Here is a 22,867-nt window from a genome sequence, read left to right on the forward strand (position 1 = left end):
ACATGTGTATATATATACATGTGTATATATATATGTGTGTATATATATACATGTGTATATATATATGTGTGTATATATATACATGTGTATATATATATGTGTGTATATATATACATGTATATATATATGTGTATATATATACATGTATATATGTGTGTATATATATATACATGTATATATATGTGTATATATGTATATATATACATGTATATATATATACATGTATATATATGTGTATATATGTATATATATACATGTATATATATATGTGTATATATGTATATATATACATGTATATATATATGTGTATATATACATGTATATATATGTATATATGTATATATATGTATATATATATGTGTATATATGTATATATATGTATATATATGTGTGTGTGTATATATATATATGTGTGTATATATATACATGTATATATATGTGTGTGTATATATATACATGTATATATATGTGTGTGTATATATATACATGTATATATATGTGTGTATATATATACATGTATATATATGTGTGTGTATATATATACATGTATATATATATGTGTGTGTATATATATATATACATGTATATATATGTGTGTATATATATATACATGTATATATATGTGTGTGTATATATATACATGTATATATGTATATATGTGTGTGTATATATATACATGTATATATGTATATATGTGTGTGTATATATATACATGTATATATGTATATATATGTGTGTATATATATACATGTATATATGTATATATATGTGTGTATATATATACATGTATATATGTATATATATGTGTGTGTATATATATACATGTATATATATATATGTGTGTATATATATACATGTGTATATATATATGTGTGTATATATATACATGTGTATATATATATGTGTGTATATATATACATGTATATATATATGTGTGTATATATATACATGTGTATATATATATGTGTGTATATATATACATGTGTATATATATATGTGTGTATATATATACATGTGTATATATATATGTGTATATATATACATGTATATATATATGTGTGTATATATATACATGTATATATATGTATATATGTATATATATACATGTATATATATGTGTATATATGTATATATATACATGTATATATATATGTGTATATATACATGTATATATATATGTATATATATGTATATATATGTATATACATGTGTGTGTGTATATATATATATGTGTGTATATATGTGTGTGTATATATATATATTTTTATGAAATATCAAAGGGTACATATTAGCTACAGTACATTAAAGCATATCTTTCTGTTTTAATATCTACAGCTAACATAGACCACAAACATTTAATAGCCTATGCCCATTGAATAAAAAAATTGAAGTTATTTGTGTCCAACATATGCTTTTATTTTTAACATACTGCATAATGCAATTGCACAAGGCTCAAACCTGACTGTCGGCAAATTCAAACAATTTCTAAGACTCTAACTAAAAGATATCAGGGAGAAAACATCAATAGAATAAATTAAACTTGGCAACTGGCAAATTAAATATTTCTACCGTTATAAAGATCAAGACCTGCCAATGCCATCATCTTGCTAAACAGGTGGCAATTACAGTACTACGATGGGGAAATGAGTAATGTAGAACCACTAAATCAAGAGAAAGGGAGATTTATTCATTCCCAAACTCCTTTAACACTTCTCTTATTTCAAGGTCTTACACAGGAACAAAACAGTCTCTTTGCTAGGTTTCAAGCAGGAGCGCTGACATGTTCCCACATTCCCTGACGCACTGTCGAGCCTCTCGGAGGTCGAACGAGTGGCTGCAGAGTCGCGTTCGCTAAACTCACAGAAACGGAAGGTTGCTGCAATCATTTGACGTCATGCGGACTCGGTGTTGTCGGCTGTTTCGTGCCTTGGCTGTCTTTGAATTGTTTGTGCAGTTCTTTGTGGTGGTGTTTGAGGTGTTGATGAAGATTGGTCATGTTTCCCCTCGTAGTTGCCACGACCGCCCCACATGTTTTACACCGTACCTGTGCTTGTACGACGTGTCTTGTTTGAACCCAAAAGAGCTCCAAATGCGCGAGGAGCTATTTTTTTCGCCACTAGGTCCACCTCATTTTCCTCGTGCTCGCTAGTTTTCTCAGTCATCATTCACGTCACACGCCTGCCCTTGGCTCCACTCGCTTGCTCGTGTCCGCTATCACCACAAACGCTGTATGTAGCTGACACCACACCACCAATTAATGTCATGGGCCGAACGCGCGGCCAATTTAACAACGTCGCATGCAATTGGTTTATTTTTCGCCGCATGTGAAAATGAACTTCTCATCCTGGACACATGACTTTTGCGATGTGTTAATCGCACATTTTGATATCGCGATGACGATTAAAATTGGATTAATCAACCAGCCCCATTTCAGACCTAGGTAGTCATTGTATTAATATTCATATTTGTAATTAAAAATAATGAAAAAAGATTACCCCAATAACCCTGAAGTTTCATTCTTTTCTTTGATAGTAGCTATTTATAAACAAATTTTAAGTCTCATTTTTGAGGAAGGATTTGTAATGTGTTCCAGGTTGTCCTCTACTGTTGATCAAAGTTGTTTGTTCTCTTTAAAAGATGTTTACACACAAATATTTCTGCTCGAAAAATTTTTTTTTTCATTTTTTTAAAGCTGTTTCAGAGTTTTTCCAATTTACCAAAAACTCAGATTTGGAGATACAGTATGTGTTTATAGTATTTATGGTTAAACACACAGAAGTGTTAAACAAGCAACATGTTTCCTTCAAAGATGTCAGGTGAACTATGTTTCTTTCCTGTTCTCAACTGCTTAACATACCAGATGGCCAAAATTTCCTACATCTGACCATTTCAAAGAGCTTTATGTAAAATGTCAGAGGAAATCATTCTTCATAGACTCTGAAATCTCTTGATTGTCCAAACTAATTTGCATTCATTTTCGTGAATGTCATACTATCCATAGATATCTCGTTCGACAGATAACTGTGCACCCGTGTTGTTTAAAATATTGAATTATTCACATCACAAAATGTATTTTCTTTTTGCAGAAGTTGAAGGAGTTGAATTTGGATGAGTGGAAGAACATTCGTGGTCCTCGTCCCTGGGAGGACTCCAGAGAATACCAGGACCAGCAGCGTATGGACCTGGCTGGAGGGAAAGACTGAGGCCAAGGGTCTTGTCAGAGCAGACGATGCAACACAATGGACTCTGTGGCAAATGTGTTGCTTACTCCAAATTATGCCTGGGACTGTAAGGCACAAACAATTTGGTCTGAATATGTGCTGGACTGGGGTGTCCTAAAGTTGTGACATTCACTACTTCTTGTGCGTGAATTACACCACAAATCTCCTTGAAATAGCATGCAGGTATGAATCAGTCACCTGTATGAAACCAGTAGGTGACACATCCAAGATGCAAAGCAGGAAGTGTAGATTGGTGTATGATTTTAGTTCATCCACATTATTACTTTTACTTTAATTTAGTTTGCTCACAACATTACTTTGGATTTGTATTCATAAGTCAAAAGGGATAAATAATACAACAATAGGGCCTTTCCTCAGGCTTTATAGGTCTTCATTGTCACCTGTTTCACTGACTATTATTCCTTTGCTCTGGTGAATTTTTTACATCTGAGTAATGTTTGGGTGAGTGACAGATGATGTTCCATCACCTTTGTAAAATGGGATATAATGTTCTTCAGGTATAGAGGCTTGTTAAAAACCTCTGGGATACATTTTCAGTAGTCATATTTTTATGATCATTATTTTTGAATCACAGCATTTTCAGGCTCAAATATTTATGGGCCAAAGAAGTGGAAACCTAGATCTTGATTTGTGCTTGGTTGAGTTGCGATGAAATAGCAAACATCTCTATTCCACCAACAGAAATCACAAAACATGGTTATCATGTAATTTGTCAGCAGAGCAGCAAGATCAAATCCAGACTTTGTGTTTTGGTTGTGTTGATGAAACACTTGTGTGTCACAGGAAGCTTGTCTAAAGATAGAGAATGCATTAATTCAACTGTGATCTCGGAGGGGAATCGCAGTCATCCTTGATGCTGGTAGGCTGGGTGTGCTTAGATATATATTGTCAAAACAAAACTGCAGTTTTGACCTCAGATGATGGGATGGTCCTCAAACTGGTGAGCTACATCGATATAAAGTCACCCTGCTGCTGTGTCCTGCAGAACCGCAATGATGACCTCTAATGGGACAGGTCAAAATAGCATAAATTTCATGGCACAGTGTGGTACACTGGCCAATCAAGCTTGGTAGACTTAATGCTGTCCCCTATTTTTTTGGACAGTCTAATAAAACTGTTCGAAATGATATGAAGAGTGCAAAGGTCATCGTACAACAAACTCACCTCAACACAAGATGTGGAAAAGAGAGCTATCACCAATCCCTGTATGATCTGAATATGACATAAAAACAGATTTTAGATATCAGGATGTAATTTATAATTTTGGTGGTTATTTAACATTTTTTCTTTGTCTTTAGATTTTGTAATATATTTTTGTTTTTTTTAATCACTATACCTGGCACATTACATTAATAACTGTGTTCTGTCTAGCTCTTGAGATAGAATCAGAACAGGAAGTTCCACCCATTTTGTTTTTCTTGAAAAATAAAGCTTTATTGCACAATCAGAACAAATTTCAAACTTCAAGAGCTGGCATATGAAACAGTGTGAGCTCCAACATTCTTATAAATATAAACCTCCTTAGTCATTACCAATCCTATTTCCATGCGCAAGATCATGAGGGTTTGTCACACATGCAAAAGTGTCAAATTATGTTCAGATTTAGACTTGATATTTAAGATTTTTGAAATTTAAAGTTTAGATCAATTTAAAATGTACACTGTAAAAAAAGAACTAATTTGGGCATTTTTTTCCCCATCTCCTCTACCTGCGTTGCGTTAAGTGTGTGACCTCACTTCCTGTAAGAGCATTGCTTAACGTAGTGTATTGCTTCGTTGCGCTAGCTAAAGTGTGACCATCCCCGCTAATTCGTTATTCGTTGACTAATTACCTGCCCAAATTACATATCTATTTGCTTTATTTAGCTGAAGTTTAAAGACCATCTGTCTTGAAGCGACAGTCTTTCTTTCTGTAAACTTTACACTCTAAGCTAGCGATGGCTTACCCCTCTCGCTCTCCTCTCTCCTGCTCAGTTCCTCCTCAGCCTCCTTCAGTGATACTGATAAGTGTGTTAAATATAGTTTGTTTGTAGCGTTGGAGGCGAGGCTTAGCGAGGTTGAATTGGACCTGCGGCTGCTCCGCACCGATGGATCCAAACAATTAGCCGCTAGAGCTAGCCAGTCCCCGTTAACTGGTACGGACCGTCTTAGCTTAGCCCCGACGAGCGCTCCCCCGGCAGCTCCCCAGCAGCCGGGAAACCAGGGCGGCTGGGTGACTGTCCGAAGGAAGCATAGTTGAAGCAGAAGCCTGCTGTCTGTGACCAACCACCAATAAACGTCTCGGAATAGGTTCTACCCACTCGGCGAAACACCCGCCGAGAAAACAACTCTGGTAATTGGAAGTTCCATTCTGAGAAACGGGAAATTAACGACGCCGGCAACCATAGTCAAGTGCATTCCAGGGGCCAGAGCGGGCGATGTCGAGTCAAATTTAAAACTGCTGGCTAAAAGTAAACGTAAATATGGTAAAAATCGTTATTCACGTCGACGGTAACGACATCCGACTACGCCAGTCGGAGGTCTCAAAAATTAATATTGAGTCATTTGCGAAGACTATGTTGGACTCCGTAGTGTTCTCTGGCTGTCAGGTGGTATCCAGCAAACCAAGTGGGCTTCGTAGATAATTGGAAAACTGTCTGGGGGAGACCTGGTCTGATTAGGAGGACGGCATTCATCCCACGTTGGACGGAGCTGCTCTCATTTCCCAAAATTTGGCCCAGTTTATAATAGAACAAAAACCCTGACAACCTAGAGTTCAGACCAGGAAGGGCAGTTACCCACCCTAAACTACATAGAGACTGTGTCTGTCTCCCGACCACGTCAGTTTACTCATTCCAATTCTACTTGTTGAGGAGTCAATCAGAAAAACCTAATCTAAATTAACACAACCACTAAATTAACTCAAAAAAATCTAAAAATTAGATGTGGACTATTAAATATCAGATCTTTGATGCCGAAAACAGAATTGGTAAATGAATTGATATCTGACAATTGTATTGACCTGCTCTGTCTCACTGAAACCTGGCTGCCTGTTGATGAGTATTTTAGTCTAAATGAATCCACTCCTCCAGTCACATTAACACTCGTATTCCTCGAGGCTCTGGCCAAGGAGGTGGAGTTGCTGCCATTTTTGACAGACGTTTAGTAATAAATCCCAAACCCAAAATAAGTTTCAATTCATTTGAAAGCCTGATTCTGAGTTTGTCTCATCCAGCCTGGAAAACAATACAGCCACTCTTATTTATTATTGTTATAAAGGAGGAACTATGGGACTAGGGGAAAGTTCTTTTGGGTTGATTCAGCATCCACGATGGGTGTCGGTCAGGACACAGGAAGGAGGGAAAAATTGGTTGCTCTTCTTGCAGTGTTTTTTATTAAATGCCCTTGTTCTCAATCAGTTCTGAAATAGTAGCAACAACAATAAACACATTAACTCTATAGTCCTTCTGTATCTCACTTAATACAAATTTGAATTATACACAACTAATATTAATTAGCTACCTCTATAAAGAATACCTCATTCATATAATGATAAGGGTACGTAAACACCGCCCGCCATGACTGCGCGGTTGTCAAAACAAGCGCTCCTAACGGTGCGACTGTCCGATCGGAAATGGGAAACTAAACACACAAACACTGAACAGCTACTCTCGAACAACTTAACCGCCATAGGAAGGAACACATAGTATCTCTGACTAAACAAGGACGGCTGACATGGCACCTAGAAACACACATATCACTAGATAAGAAAGGGGAAAAAAATATGTCGCGATATGACGGTACTTGCGGTCGTCGTTCACTATGAACACGGAGCGTCAACAAAAAACACATCTACTTGGGAAAGGCAAAAAAAGGACAAAGAATTCCGGACTACACATTAAATGACACAGCACAGGGGAAGGGAAGGTCCGCCAGCAGCTCCTGCCGCTGACGTTCCCACGCGCTACAACAGTTAGATGTGGCGCGTGGGCATAGTCATTTTGGTGGCAGGAAAACTACCCAGACACTCCCCAAACATGAGCCTTTTATACAATTATTGTGTACCGCCCTCCTGGTCCTTACTCTGAATTCTTATCTGAATTCTCAGAGTTTATATCCAGTTTAGTTCTCAAATCAGATAAAGTCATTATTGTAGGTGACTTCAGTATTCCTGTGGATGTTGATAACGACAGTCTTGGTACTGCATTTCTCTCTCTTCTAGACTCAATTGGTTTCCATCAGTCTGTTCATGAACCGACTCACCGCCACAACCACACCCTCGACCTCGTCCTAACATACATTGAAGCTGAATATCTAGTTGTATTTCCACACAACGTGTTTTTATCAGACCATCAATTAATCACTTTTGAATTTATTCTAATCAACTACACTCCACTCAGGAAAACGCTGGTTTCCAGATGTTTGTCTGATCAGGCTGTAGGTAGGTTTAAGGAAGCGATTCCAGTGGCACTTAATTCAGTGTCATGTCCCATTGTTACAGAGGACACGGTTGTCAACCTTAGTCCCTCCCAAATTGATCATTTTATCAATAGTGCAACAGGCACCTTGAGAACAACTTTGGACTCAATTGCCCCATTAAAAAAGAAATCTATAAATCTATAAATCCAAGGAAACAAGCACCTTGGTACAATTCAGAAACCAGACAGCTTAAACAAAAAACCCAGAAATTAGAGAGAATATGACACTCTTCCAAACTGGAGGAGTCACATATCATCTGGCAAGACAGCCTTAAAAGTTATAAGAAAGCCCTTCGTATAGCCAGAGCAGCCGACTACTCAGCACTAATCGAGGAGCAGAAGAACAACCCCACGTTCCTCTTCTGTACTGTAGCCTGACTGACAGAGAGCCACAGCTCTACTGAACCTAGCATTCCTGTTTCCCTGGGCTGCAAAGATTTTATGGACTTCTTTAATGACAAAATTGTCCTTATTAGAGAGAAAATTCACCTCCTCCTGCCATCAGCTGACAACATGGCAGCTATAAACTCAGAAGCCTTAGAGGCAGCTATAGGACCAGACATACACTTTGACAGTTTTTCTACCGTTAGCCTTCATGAGCTCAGTTCAATAATTTCCTCCTCTGAACTGTCCACCTGTCTTCTAGACCCCATCCCAACTAAGCTGCTTAAAGACTCTCTACCCCTCATTAGCACCTCCCTCTTAGATATGATCAATGTGTCACTGTTATCTGGTTACGTCCCACAGTCCTTTAAAGTGGCAGTGATTAGACCCCTTCTCAAAAAAGCAACCCTGGATCCAGAGGTTTTGGCCAACTACAGACCAATATCAAATCTTCCGTTTATCTCCAAAATTTTGGAGAAAGCAGTTGCTAAACAACTCTTAACTTTCTCCACAGCAACAGCTTATTAGAGGATTTCCAGTCAGGTTTCAGGATTCATCATAGCACAGAAACAGCTCTAGTCAAAGTTACCAATGACCTCCTACTAGCGTCAGATGAGGGACTCGTCTCTCTGCTGGTCTTATTAGATCTCAGTGCAGCTTTTGATACCATTGACCACCATATCCTTCTACACAGACTGGAACATGTCATTGGCATTAAAGGAACTGCACTAAACTGGTTTAGGTCATATTTACTAGGTCGATCTCAGTTCGTACTAACTAATGATAACCCTCTGAAACCACTGCAGTCACTTATGGTGTTCCACAAGGGTCTGTGCTTGGACCAATCCTCTTCACCGATCGAAGCGAAGTAAAATCTGGTCAACTGGACGTAAGTTTATCTTGAAGACGTTTCACCTCTCATCCGAGAGGCTTCTTCAGTTCTAGTGAAGAGTGTGGAAACTCCAGCTTATAAACCTATGTGGGAGTGGTCAGTGCTATTGTGGTGGAAACGACCCTCCCGAGACTCACCTGGCCTCCCCAAACGACAGTCGTGCGGTGTCAGGGAGTTTCAGGGGTGGTCGTTAGGGAGTTTCACCGACCACTCAGATGCTAATGGGCTGTGCTGGCATCAGCCGTTCCACATGGGTCTTTCAGCTGAACTCTTTGGGGAAGCTTTGAAAGGACTTGGTTGTAAATAGGTGAAAGGAAATGTCGCAGTCCACCTCCTCTGTTCAAAGATGGTTTCTCTATCCTGATGTGGATGGCTTCTTTAACTCCTCTTTCAAACCATCTGTTCTCTCTGTCGAGGATTTGGACATGGTCGTCCTGGAAGGAGTGGCTTTCCTCCTTGAGGTGGAGGAAAACCGCTGAGTCCTGTCCTCCAGAGTTGGCTCTTCTATGTTGGGCCATGCGCTTGTTGAGGGGCTGTTTGGTTTCCCCTATGTAGAGATCCGTGCAGGCCTCACTGCATCTGACAGCGTATACCAGATTGCTTTTCTGGCTGTGAGGGGTGGGATCTTTGGGGTGAACCAGTCTTTGTCTCAGAGTGTTGTCTGGTTTAAAAGACACAGGGATGCGGTGCTTATTATAGATTCTCCTTAAATAAGCACCGCATCCCTGTGGATGCAGAGGAGGTGGACTGCAACATTTCCCTTCACCTATTTACAACCAAGTCCTTTCAAAGCTTCCCCAAAGAGTTCAGCTGAAAGACCCATGTGGAACGGCTGATGCCAGCACAGCCCATTAGCATCTGAGTGGTCGGTGAAACTCCCTAACGACCACCCCTGAAACTCCCTGACACCGCACAACGACTGTCGTTTGGGGAGGCCAGGTGAGTCTCGGGAGGGTCGTTTCCACCACAATAGCACTGACCACTCCCACATAGGTTTATAAGCTGGAGTTTCCACACTCTTCACTAGAACTGAAGAAGCCTCTCGGATGAGAGGTGAAACGTCTTCAAGATAAACTTACGTCCAGTTGACCAGATTTTACTTCGCTTCGATCTACGATGACCTGGATGAATGAGAACCTACACAGACAATCCTCTTCACCCTTTATCTGCTTCCTCTAGATCACATTACTAGGAAACACTCGATTAATTTTCACTGCTATGCTGACGACACACAGCTGTATTTATCAATGCATCCACATGAAATAAATCAGCTGACTAAACTGGAGGCCTGTCTAAAGGAGATAAAAACTTGGATGACCCATAATTTCCTTTTATTAAATGCTGATAAGTCATTGGATCATTGTCCTGGGCCCAAAACATCTTGGAGACACCATATCCAGGCTGGATTACTGCAATTCCCTCCTATCAGGCTGCACCAGTAAGACCCTAAAGACCCTAAAGACTCTCCAGCTGGTCCAAAATACTGCTGCTGGTTGCGTGTTGATGAGAACTGGTAGAAGAGACCATGTCTCTCCTGTACTGACTTCTCTGCATTGGCTCTGTGTCAAATTTAGAATAGAGTTCAAAATTCTCCTTCTAACATACAAAGTCCTCAACAGTCAGGCTCCTTCATACCTGACAGAGCTCATAGTCCCCTATTATCCAGCCAGAATCCTTTGCTCCCAGGATGCAGGGTTACTGGTGGTTCCTAGAGGTTCGAAAAGTAGAATGGGAACCAGAGCCTTCAGCTATCAGGCTCCCCTCCTGTGGAACCATCTCCCAGTTTCAGTCCAGGATACAGACACCCTCTCAACCTTTAAGACCAGACTAAAGATCTTCCTTTTTGATCAGGCTTATAGTTAGGGCTGCTTAGGCTGGCCCTTAGATATGCTGCTATTGGCTTAGGCTGCTGGGGGATCTCACATGGTGCACTGGGCTTCTCTCTCCTCCTCTCTTCCCTCTCTGTCCTCCTATATGTGTCATACATAAATCATACTCATACGTATTACTAACTTTTCTTCTTCTCTGGAGCCTTCGGGCTCCCCGCTTCCCAGATCCCGGGTGCTGCTGGAGGAGGCTGCAGACCTGAAGAGGCTCAAGCCGCCACCCATAGCTCCACCTGCTCATGTCCCCGTCCGTCCATCAGTCTCTTCTCTTTCTCTCTGTCCCTCTCTTTCCTTCTGCATGTCTATCTTTCTCCATTATCTGTCTTTGTCTCTGCCCCGCTCTCCTGCTCTCTTTCCCCCCAATCAGTCAAAGCAGAAGGCCGTCCCCATTGAGCCTGGATCTGCTTGACGTTCCTGCCTGTTAAAAGGAAGGTTTTTGTCCCCACTGTTGCCTGATGTGCTTGCTGATGGAGAATTGTTGGGTGTAAATTCATTGAAGGAGCGTGGTTCTAGACCTGCTCTACCTGTAAAGTGTCATGAGATAACTTTTGTTGTGATTTGGCGCTATACAAAAAAAATTGACTTGACTAAAAAAAAAAAAAGGTAACGTCTGGCAGCAAAGTTTCCAAACGGATGCCGTCAAATTACAGTAATTAACTGCTCCACAAAATTACATGTAATAAACTGTAAAAATACAGAAAGTTTTACAGTCAAAATATATTAAATTACAGTACATTTGTTGATAAATGTGCTTTAAACTGCAGGAAAACAGGCATATGTCAAAACAAATGAACAACTACCTTTCAGGTTCATCTCCATAAATTTAGGGCATTTATTAGTTAATTTATGAAACAACCCAGTGTATCTACAGTAATTTCTCATTTGACAGTGGAAAAGCAAGCACAGTACATCAAAAATCACTAAATTTAAGGTCAACTACAATAAATTTAAGCTTTTTAGTTACTTTATGAAACTGACCCATCTATCTACAATGATTTCCTGTAAGATTAGTGTTAAAAAAAACGAACATTGTATTAACACAGAATATGTACTTTTAACAATGAATTTCTGCATATTTACAGTATTAGTCCATCATTTTAGAGGATTATGTTAAAAAAAATTCATCGGCCAATGGAAAACTAAGCATTGTACATCAAACTACATGAAGAATAGCTTCATTCAAACAATCTCTGTAATTCTAGTGTATTACAAAGTTAAGTTATGGAATTTTCCATGATATCTACAGTGACTTCCTATTAAAAGTACAGGTTTTACTACGTTCAATGTTCAAACATGTACCTTCAATGAAACAGGTCTGTAAATGTATGGCATTAAATTCATTTCAGTGAATTGTGAACAAATATTTATTGTTAAAAATGTTCACTTGACAGTGGAAAAACAAGCATAATATGTCATAACACATGAAAAATAGCAACATTAAAGGCAATCTGTAAAATTAAGGTATTCAGCAATTACTTTATACAATTGTCCAATAAAGTGTTTCTGCCAAAATATTGGTTTTCATGTGGGGGAAAAAAAAAGGAAATAATGTAGAAATACTTGGCTGCACGGTGGTGCAGTGGTTAGCACTGTCACCTCACAGCAAGAAGGTTCCGGGTTCGAGTCCCAGCTTTCTGTGTGGAGTCTGCATGTTCTCCCTGTTCCTGTGCGGGTTCTCTCTGGTACTCCGGCTTCTTCCCACCATCCAAAGACATGCAATTGGGGACTAGGCTGATTGGATACTCTGAATTGACCGTAGGTATGAATGTGAGTGTGAATGGTTGTTTCTCTATGAGTTGGCCCTGCGATGGACTGGCTATCTGTCCAGTGTGTACCCCGCCTCTCGCCCGTTAGACGCTAGGATAGGCTCCAGCCCCCCCGCGACCCTTAACAGGATAAGTGGAAGAAAATGGATGGATGGAAGGTAGAAATACTTAATGGAATAGTTCAATATTTTGAACTCTGGGCCCAAATGACATGTTTTCAGTGATTTTCACTAGGTCCCGGCTCTGTCTGTCCAGCAACACCAGGAAGCCCTAAAATTCTACTACATGGGCATATGGGACAGTCTTTGAGTGTCATGTTTTGAAAAAAAGTTTTCTTAGTTTTCAGTGTTATCATACCAGTGTCAGTACGTTATCTTGAAAAAGCCAAGCTTTCTGTCAATAGTTGTGTGCTATTTGGAAAGGAACATTTTTTTTTGTCAAAGACACAAACACTTACTACTTAGCTGGTGTAGGTCCACAAGAACCTGAAGAATCCAAAAATAATTCAACAAAAAATTGGGTTAGGTTGTTGGGTTTTTGTTGTTTTTTTTTTGGTTTTTTTTTTTAATGTTTTTTCCGAGATAACCTACTGGCATCAGTATGATTACACTGAGCGTTGTATCTAGCAAAACATTCATCATAGTTTTCAAAGACTGTCATGTATGCCCATACATACACCCGTGCCTCCTCCAGTGTTACTGGACGGGTGGAGCAGGGAGCTAGCAAAGTTCTAGTTTCTACTCACAGTGATCGTGACAGAAAACATATCATTTTCAAAATACCAAACTAGTCCTTTAATAAGTATCTACATACAAAGATAAATTTCTTCATATTCACACAGACATTTTAAAAAGGAATTAACCAGTTTTTACACATTTGTTGTTTAAATATAGGTTTGAAGCTGTACAAATGTCGAGTTATTGCAAAAATACCCAAAGAAATTCATACTGACTACTAATCTCCATTTACACTATTCAGCTTTCATTTCTAAAATGTTGAGATGCTCAAGAACTCAAAGTACATCACAAGTTGCTTTGAAAGCAAATCTTTTCCCATTAACAGTGTTCACCTGATATTTAAGGGATTTACATAAGCAATCCAGTCGCATTAAAATGCAAGTACATATATACATGTACATACATTTACATATACATAAGTGTATAAAAACTAAATAGTCAATTTAGAATACAGTTTACTACTTGAAACAATCATTTCCTGTTTTAGAGCAATTGCATGATATCAGAAGACTTGTCCAACTTTGACTATGCCAAATTCAGATTAAAAACAGTCCACTCTTTCCACACATCACCGCTGAGCACCGTCTGCAGCATCCCGGGTTCCCGGAAGGTTAGCACATCACATTTCACCTGTCGTGAAGTTACGAAGCAGACCGGAAATTGGCGGCAAATTTGAATCTGCGTCGTGTGATTGCATGCACTGTAAAATATAATAAGTTGACTTTACTTAAAAAAAATTAATTTCTTTTAACTTAGATAAATTAGATTTAATTAACTTATTTATTGTGAGTTTGCAGAACTCAAATGCACTTAATATATATAAGTTAATGTAATCTAGTTTAATTAACTTAAATAAATTAGATTACATTAACTTATATACATTGAGTTGGCAGTACTCAAATTAACTTAAATGAATTAAATAGCAGTAACTTATTTATTCTGAGTTTGCAATACTTAAGTTAAATTTACTAAAACAGATAAATAAACTTTTCTTAACTCTGTTGATTTAATATTCATGTATTGTGAAAGCTTAATTATCTTCAGTTTTACTCATACATCATATTCAGGTCAATTTAACTTAATTTTCTTTACCTATGAATTCTACGACAGAAATTATGACACAGGCTCATTTAAAAAACAAAAAAAGATTATTATTACTGTAATGAGCCACCCCCCCCAAAAATGAATGGAGAACACTCAGTGTATTAACTTAGTACAATCAACATTTACTTTCATGCTCAGCATTGCATTTGTGACTCTGGGAACATGCTCCACTTTTGTGGGGAGAAAAAAAATGCAAATTAATGAAGGTCAAAAACTGTCCCTCCAGTAAACACCCCACTCCCTCCCTACCTACCTCTTCACCTTCCTTCCTCCCTCCCTACCTACCTCTTCACCTTCCTTCCTCCCTCCCTACCTACCTCTTCACCTTCCTTCCTCCCTCCCTACCTACCTCTTCACCTTCCTTCCTCCCTCCCTACCTACCTCTTCACCTTCCTTCCTCCCTCCCTACCTACCTCTTCACCTTCCTTCCTCCCTCCCTACCTACCTCTTCACCTTCCTTCCTCCCTCCCTACCTACCTCTTCACCTTCCTTCCTCCCTCCCTACCTACCTCTTCACCTTCCTTCCTCCCTCCCTCCCTACCTCTTCACCTTCCTTCCTCCCTCCCTCCCTACCTCTTCACCTTTCTTCCTCCCTCCCTCCCTACCTCTTCACCTTTCTTCCTCCCTCCCTCCCTACCTCTTCACCTTTCTTCCTCCCTCCCTACCTACCTCTTCACCTTTCTTCCTCCCTCCCTACCTCTTCACCTTTCTTCTTCCCTACCTACCTCTTCACCTTTCTTCTTCCCTACCTACCTTCCTTTCCCACCTACCTTTCTCCCTCTGCACCTCCCTGCCTCTTTGCCTTCTGACCTACCCATGTCCCTCCTTTCTGATTAACTCTTTGTAAGACAGTGATGTATTTTATGTTTTTTTATCACTGCTGCGCATTTTATACCATGGAAAAATGTTGATTGTACTTCCAAGTAAACAAACACTATCAACATTATATTTCTTGGAACAGTAAACATTCCCTTTAAACCTGCAAAATCTGTACAGTACAAAGACATACCGTACATTATACTCAGCTATTTAAAATGGCCTATGCCATTAGTTTGTTCTGCAGAGTCATCAATTTTGGAGGTAGGGTTTTGTTTCCCAGCCCAAGCATGACTGCTTGAATGAATTTAAATGTGTTTTCCATGGATTTTGGGTAGTCCAAGTGAAGTGCATACATGAGCCCAAACAGAAGGCAGACTGCCTGGGGAAAGTCTCGGACATTGTCCATGACGGTACCTCCCTCAAGTATGATGGCAGTGGAGATGGGCTGGAGGTGCGCTGCATTTGGACCCTGCTGCTGAGCATCTTCAATCACATTCAGCACCCCAACTGTGACTGCAGCGAGTTCCTCTTCTTTCGCTGTGTCCTGCAAGTACACAGGAGTAGTTATTGAATGTGGTCTTCCCCTTTGTGTGTGTGTGTGTGTGTGTGTGCTGGTACCAATCATTTATGATGGTTCTGATCATTTATGAGATCAATAGGGATGTCCTGACTGACCTTTTTTTTAGTTATTTGATTTAGATTATTTGGATTTGATACTTTGGGAACACATTATGAACAGTGGTGGAAAAAGTATTTTGATCCTTTACTTAAGTAAAAGTACTAATATCACGTGAAAACACTTCCCTACAGCACTGCATTCAAAAACTTGTGAAAGTTTAGGCATGCAAGTAATATCAGCAAAATGAGTGTATATTGTCTGTATGCTGCTTTACTGCTGAGTGTAAAGTTGAGCTCATTTTAAAGACATTATGCACTGTTTAATCAAAGGGAATTTTTAAACTTTGTTGGCGAAAATAATTCTAATCAAAATATTTTACAATGCTATGAAATACATAAACATGATTTGTCAATAAATTGATAGTGTTTCTTTTACTTACGAGGCAAGTCCTATAAACTTCAGTGGAGTCCTCACTGAGGATAACTGGCAGGCCTTTAAGGACAACTGTCCGAAGTGCTGTAACATCAGGCGACTGAAATTACAAAGAGAACAGATACAAGTTAAGACCTTAGTAGCATTTCAAGAGTTTAGGGAAATATGTGTTGTGTTCTGTATTTCCTCTAACACTGCAGGTTTGTATTAGAGATAGAGCTTTAGGTTTTAAGTACCCAACAGAAAATGGTACAATTGGGTGGATTCATCAAATTCCTGCAACTCTAATGTTGTCTGAGCCATCAAGAAAAAAAGAAAAGAAAAGAAAAGAAGAAGTAGCTACTGAGAAGAAAAATGGTAGTGAGACAGGAGTTCCACAGCACCTCCCCCACCTGTCATACAAGTCTCATTCAAGTCAGAAAAAAACCCTGAATGCGGACCCCCTGTGGAGACAACCTCTTTCAGCATGGAAGTAGGAAGAACATCAAAATGACTTTGGGACATTTTCATGAAGCTGACCTCATCTCTCACTCTTTAAGAGAGATAGGAGAGAAACATGAGGGGAGGAGGAAGGAAAGTTAGATCTTACACCTACCGCCTTGTTCTCAAAAAGTGCTAGAAAGGTGTGGCAGTCCTCTTTAGAGAACATAGAAAATAGAAGAAGGTTAGACAATAGTGATAATGATTTTGATATTCTTGAAGGTCTTGAGATCTAGATAATTGGTAAACAGCACAATGTTTCAGGTGCATGTGCTGTTTCAGGTGCATGTGCTGTTTCTATCTCATGTGCTAGTCATAGCAGTAACACAGAAGATAGGCAGGCAGTGTGAATACCCAATGGTGACGACACTTGAGTGATACGCAAAGTGCGTGAAATAGGCTTAAGGTTCATTGCTGCCATCCATTATGCTTGAGTGTAAATAACTTAAAATGTGGAAAAAACACAATAGAATCCTTCCCGTCCAATTGACGAGCTGCGTCAAGTCTATCAGTTTTCGTCTCATAGTTCAGTTTTTGGCCTTGAAAAGATCAATGAAGCGGGGTGTGTGCTTGTCAAGAGCTTCATAGAAGTCTCCTTCAAGATTTTTGCTGGCGATGCGATTAAACTCGGCAAAGACCTGAAAACCAGACAGTAAAAGTAGAAAGAGAGCGTATTGATGTATGAGAATGGGGTGAATTAGAGCTGTTTGATCATGGCAAAAAACATAATCACAATTTAGTCAATATTCACATGATTAGTTTGCAAACATTATACCTATATTCACCTTTTGACATTTGATCTGTTGGAATCTTTATGGGGGAACACAGGCCAAAAACAAAGAAGCAGCTTACCTGTCTCTCCGTGAAGAGCGCTGGCCATCGTTCAATCATGCTCCGTACAGCTGGCTCTTGCATCACGATCTCCCTTCTGCGCAGTGAGAATGTTTCATCCATCATTCTTGAGACTTAAGTGGCATCAGGGCGTCTTTTCTTCACTTCCTCAATGAGGACCTTCCTGGCATTTTCAAGGCTGGCTTCATTATGTTTTTCAGGTAGGTTAGGCAAGTAATTGGCTTCCCCTCTTTTTGGCCGCTTGATGTCCTTGCTGGATGATTTTCCGTCTGGGTTGCGTTTACTTCGTTTACCATCACTGATCAGTAAATCATCACATCCTGCTTTCCTCAGTTTGGTGCGATAGTTGGTCATCTTGAATTTTAGACTATTCTTCCAGCCATACCATTCTGGCTGGGGACCAGGTTCAGTGAGGCTGGGGTGCTCGGTAATGAGTGATTTTGCAACATTGCTGAAGTCCTCATTGTCAGGGTAAGCCTTGAAACTATACATTGTTTCAGCAAGTTTCTCAAGAATGTCATGCTTCATGTCTCGGGATGGACTGAAAGGGACTCGATCTCTCATGAATGCAAGATCCGCCTGTCTGAGTTGATATGCAACATCCACAGAGAAATTAGGTATGTCAAAGCATTCAGGCCACTGTTTTCTTAAAAAAAGATGTTGACCCAGCAGGTGACAATGGCTCGGTGTCCACTGTGCTACAGTCTGATCCTTCAGTGGGAGAAGACAGGTCAACTGATGTCAACTCAAGCGTAACCAGCGGGATCAATTTGAGAGTCGCTCTATCACCCAAATCCATCATTGCCGTCAAATTGCAGAGCGCATTATTGAAGTCCGGATCTTCATATTGCAGTCGAAAATCATACTGCAATGACAGCTTCTCCCTCAGCTCCATCTTCAGCTCCTCAATGGAATGCGGTCTGTTATTTAAGATTAGCTTCTGGATATTGTCCTCATCGATGATAACTCGCAGCATCAGTCTTTGCTCCATTTCCATCACTTCACTGTACAAAAAGAAAAAAGAAAAATTCATCTCAGACAGGCAACATTTCAGTGTTGAATCGACTCAGCACCATATGTAACGTTTGAGTGAAACTAGCTGTTTGCCATCAACTCGGTAAAGTGACAAAGGAAAAACATCGTTCAATTCAGACAACTGGGTGACTGAAAAGGTGGGAAACTGGCTGCTACAGAGTTCGTAAACTCTAAGATGCTCATCATACCATGAGGTCATGAGTCTGCAGACAAATGCTACATCTGTGTTGTTAACAAGAATCTTTGTTATTTGTCTGACTTCTGGAAGCCCTGATAATGATCCGACAGAAATAACCATATCAGCACTGTATCGAATGCCATCAATGCAGACAGAGGACACTACAAATACTGTCTTCAGTTGGTTATTCCTTTGATTGAGCCAGTTCTGCACATTTTGTGGAAATAATGAAACCATCACAGACTTCAATTTCTGAATTTCAACAGTAGGCTTGAAAAAAGATGAAGCAGCTAAATGGAAGGCCATCATTTTCTGATGCCGGTTAGCTAAAGTGAGAGCTATGTTTTTAAAGTTGTGAGAATGATGCACAGCTTTTTTAAAGAACTTGTGTTTTCCTTAAAAACGCATTGTCCACACATCAGATAGGGGACCAAAGGTTTGAATTAGCTGAGGGTAGTGCTCAATGTAGTGGTGCTTTGGTCGTATCTTTTCATCTGGAAAAACACTCTGAAACAACTGTCTATGCTCAGAGATTTTGCCATCAAGATAGCACAACGATTCCTCTGTAAAGCTTGTGGACACTGATAATTCCACCACTTCTTTTAATGTCATTAAAACCTCCCAGGTCTGATTGCCTTTTGGAATGTGTTGACCAATCAAAAATGGCAGAAGTCGGAGAAGAGTCCAATTTTCGTGACCATTTCCTCCAATTGTGGACTTGGAGAACGTCTTCGGAATCACCTGAGGGTGGTTTGTTCTGTCCGAGAATGTGTAGGGGAACTTTTTAATTGCATCATTCAGAGCCTCAAGGGAGATTATTCCTTGCGAAATCAGATCCTTTAAGCACAAGGCCAATTCTAATGGAACAACCCCCTCCAGAAGATCGTGCAAAACGTCTGGAGGGAAACCATCAACAACATGAAAATGTTGCAAGCATTCACTGAATGGACAGCTTCGTTTCACACCATATTCCTGAGCTTTGTTTGAATCCTGTGACACCTCTTGCACATGTCTGTCATGGTTCTCTTTTGTTCTTTGTTGAAAATGGCCTGTCCGCACTTCCTGGTGCTGCATTTCCTCCCGCTTGGCCATACAGAAGCGGCACACTTGAATGGGCAGCCAGACTGTCTGCTGCAATAAATAACACTGTGCCCTTAACAGTGGCTCCCAAGTGTTCAACATATATGCCTTGTTGCTCAAGAACAACAAGGTCCTGAATAAGAGGGGAGAGAATGTCACCATAACCATGGTCTTTGATGCTGCTGGCCTTGAAAAGCAGAGCAAGTTGAATGGAATGAAGAGTGGAGCGATATTTGGGGTGTAAATTGCCTAGTACCCAGTAGACGGCAGTTAGCTTGTGCTTTTTTCTGGAGGTTTCTAAGGGGTTGGCCACCTCAAAATCATCAATATACAGGTAAAGAGCGATCCTGAACTCTTCCTCATTCAAGAAAGCATTGTCGTTGAAGCGGGAACATCTCTAAGATTTGTATTCCTCTGACAAAGTTGCCTCATGTGACATGGTCTTTTCAAGAATGTCTCTATTGCTAAGCAATGTTTGCAGCATTTTTAGTATTGGAATATACACAACTGTCTGCTTGTCATTTCCAAGGACAAACTCAACTGGCGTGACCAAAGAGAATTCCTTTGAAATGTATGACTTTCGCTTGTTGGCAGTTGACAATGATCATCAATCAGAAGTGACTTTGAGGAAAACATTATTCTCAGTAACCGATTGAGCCATCTCATTCACTAAAGCATCATCAACATCTGCACAATGTGTGTGTCGAATTCGTCGAATAGATGAATGTATCAGTGGCTGTGATAATAAATGAATCTGGTTGATCTGCTCTATGACCTCTTGCTGGGCAGTTTCAGAAATGTTGAGAATTGATGACATTTTCAGGAAGAGAGCAGATACATTATGTTCCAACTGAATCTGTAAGTCCTCCACATCTTTAGGCTCAGCAACTTCACAGTCAGTGTCATCGTCTCCAGGATCACTCGCTTCCATCTGAACGCGTACATTAGTTGGAAGTTCTTCAACTACCTTTTCTGAAAGAATTTCAGGTTTGAAAGCCCTATCACTGTGAATCAGATGTTCTTTGCTTCTGTGTGCATTGAAGGTAGAATACACATTACTGTGAAAGTGGCACTCCTGATATGGACAAGCAACCATTTGCCTCAACTTAAGATGCCGTCGCAAATGGGCAAAAAAGTCATCTTCTGAGCAAAGCTCAACAGAGTTGTACAACTGACAATGAAATGCAATTTTCCCAACTTTGCCTGAATCCTTTTGAGCGTGCCATGTTGATAGGTGAACTTGGAGTGCATTAAAAGATTTAAATGTACACATGCAGTCCTGATGCAGGCATGGGAGTGGAGATGTCCAAGCGTGGCAACCATGTTTTAGACGGTAATGTTTAAGCAAGTAGCCCCTCTTTTTTGCGACAAATGTGCAGTACTTACACGTCCACAGCATGGCATGACACTGCTCTGCTTGATCTGAAAAGCTAAGAACATTTCAGGATTAAGCCCGTGTGAGAAAAACATATACACAAAAAAGCAAGATTATGAGAGGAGGTTAAGAATAACTTGAGTGATTTTATTACCTGTTTAACATTTGAGTATAAGTGACACTACAAAAGTAATGTAATACAAGTACACTTCTTGTTTTTAAAATCAATAATTGAATAGATTTTTCGATGGCACCCAAAAATCTGCAATGAATTATTTCTAGCTTCCAAATTACAATGTATTGTGCGTCTATTTTCGCGTGTGTGTGTGTGCGCGCGCGCGTAGTGTGGGTCTGTGTAACGTAACGGGAAGGGGGGGGGGTATGTTGAACGAACACAGTCGGGGATACAGCAACGCACCCTAACAGAGCGGATTAACTGCGCCCGGCGGGAATACGCTGCTGGATATAACGGACGCACCGATTCATGACGAAAGGGAAACCTACGCTTTCCAGCAGAGGCTACTTGAATCAAATGGAGCGGCGCTACCGTGTCGCTCCTGAGAAATGTAGTTAACGCTAGCGTCGCTACTTATAGCACGCTACTGCCCCTCACTGCCGTTTATCGGCGATATTACTCCTTGTAACGCCATGAACTTGGTTCGCGTCAGACGCCACTTGGGCGACAGCTCCACTCGTTCGTTATTTACAGATGACGGCTGCCGTCGGGCGTAAAAAGTTAATAAAATCACAGGATTTCGAACCGAAACGCGGACAGACCATACGTGACGAATTCGTGTTTCTTCCAAGTGGCTTCCGTGGCCGAAACAGCCAGCTAGCATGACTGAATCATGACAAAATGGCGACAGATGGTGCGACACGATTGCTGACTAAATTATCGTATTTAAGCCACTTCACCCCTTGGCAGTGACACGCACTAACGTCAAACTACAAGAAGAAAACTCTACGGTTAATAAAATAGTTTACTTACCAAATTACACCGGCTCTGTATCCTGACGAAAGTCACAAGTTCCACTCCACACTCGCTTGCCTTCCACGTAAAGTGTGATGATGGCGCGAACGAGATGGGGCAGGTGTGCGCATGTCCGAAAGAACGCCCAAAGGACCCTGGAACAATAAATTAATCTATCTAATTTAACTGGAGTGGGGTAAATTAAGTTAAGCATGTTCCTCAACCCCAAATTTCTACTTATTTAAAATTAGTGTTCATAACAGGTTGATGATTTCCGAGTTTGGTTCACTTATCGTTTCCTATTAATATGAATGTTAGCATTTACAGTGTGATGGACACACGCGGTCTCGCACGCACCACACACACGTTTGTTTGGTTATTTTAACTTGAGCATTTTTTCCCCAACTTGAAAAAGGAGTGTGACATCTGATGGAGGTTTGAGGTAAACTGGATTCCACTCAAGGATTTGTGACAAGACGACTTCGTTTCCCTTTTTTTTCTTCTTTTTATTAAAGTTCAGACATATCCATAAAAGAACTGCAATGGCAGGTAGATGTCGG

General features: G+C 40.1%; 2 protein-coding genes across 4 annotated transcripts in view; one reads left to right on the top strand and one right to left on the bottom strand.

Annotated features, from left to right (window-relative positions):
* Nucleotides 1–8,979, top strand: part of cox16 (cytochrome c oxidase assembly factor COX16) — a 22,545-nt gene extending 13,566 nt beyond the window's left edge. The window contains exon 4 of the mRNA XM_086183060.1: nt 3,087–8,979. Coding sequence (XP_086039186.1) covers nt 3,087–3,203 — 117 coding nt within the window. The 3' untranslated portion in view covers nt 3,204–8,979. The remainder of the gene's footprint in view (nt 1–3,086) is intronic.
* Nucleotides 8,980–15,172: 6,193 nt separating this feature from the next.
* On the bottom strand, nt 15,173–22,419 carry LOC147246206 (uncharacterized). Of its 3 annotated transcripts, XM_086183323.1 has the most exons (5): nt 22,326–22,419; nt 21,349–21,392; nt 17,670–18,673; nt 16,345–16,437; nt 15,173–15,830 (listed from the first exon to the last, which is right to left on the bottom strand). In XM_086183323.1, the coding sequence occupies exons 3-5, from the start codon at nt 17,772–17,774 to the stop codon at nt 15,507–15,509; spliced, it is 522 nt and encodes a 173-aa protein (XP_086039449.1). In that variant the 5' UTR covers nt 17,775–18,673; nt 21,349–21,392; nt 22,326–22,419; the 3' UTR covers nt 15,173–15,506. The 3 variants fall into 3 exon arrangements, with proteins under 3 accessions (XP_086039449.1, XP_086039450.1, XP_086039451.1); XM_086183324.1 differs by lacking the exon at nt 22,326–22,419 and having other exon boundaries at nt 21,349–21,401; XM_086183325.1 differs by lacking the exons at nt 21,349–21,392; nt 22,326–22,419 and having other exon boundaries at nt 17,670–18,759.
* Between the last annotated feature and the right edge of the window lie 448 nt (nt 22,420–22,867).

This window comes from Aulostomus chinensis, chromosome 17 (assembly GCF_037954235.1).
Source record: "Aulostomus chinensis isolate RoL2024-O1b breed Wild chromosome 17, RoL_Achi_v1.0, whole genome shotgun sequence".
Taxonomy (NCBI): domain Eukaryota; kingdom Metazoa; phylum Chordata; class Actinopteri; order Syngnathiformes; family Aulostomidae; genus Aulostomus; species Aulostomus chinensis.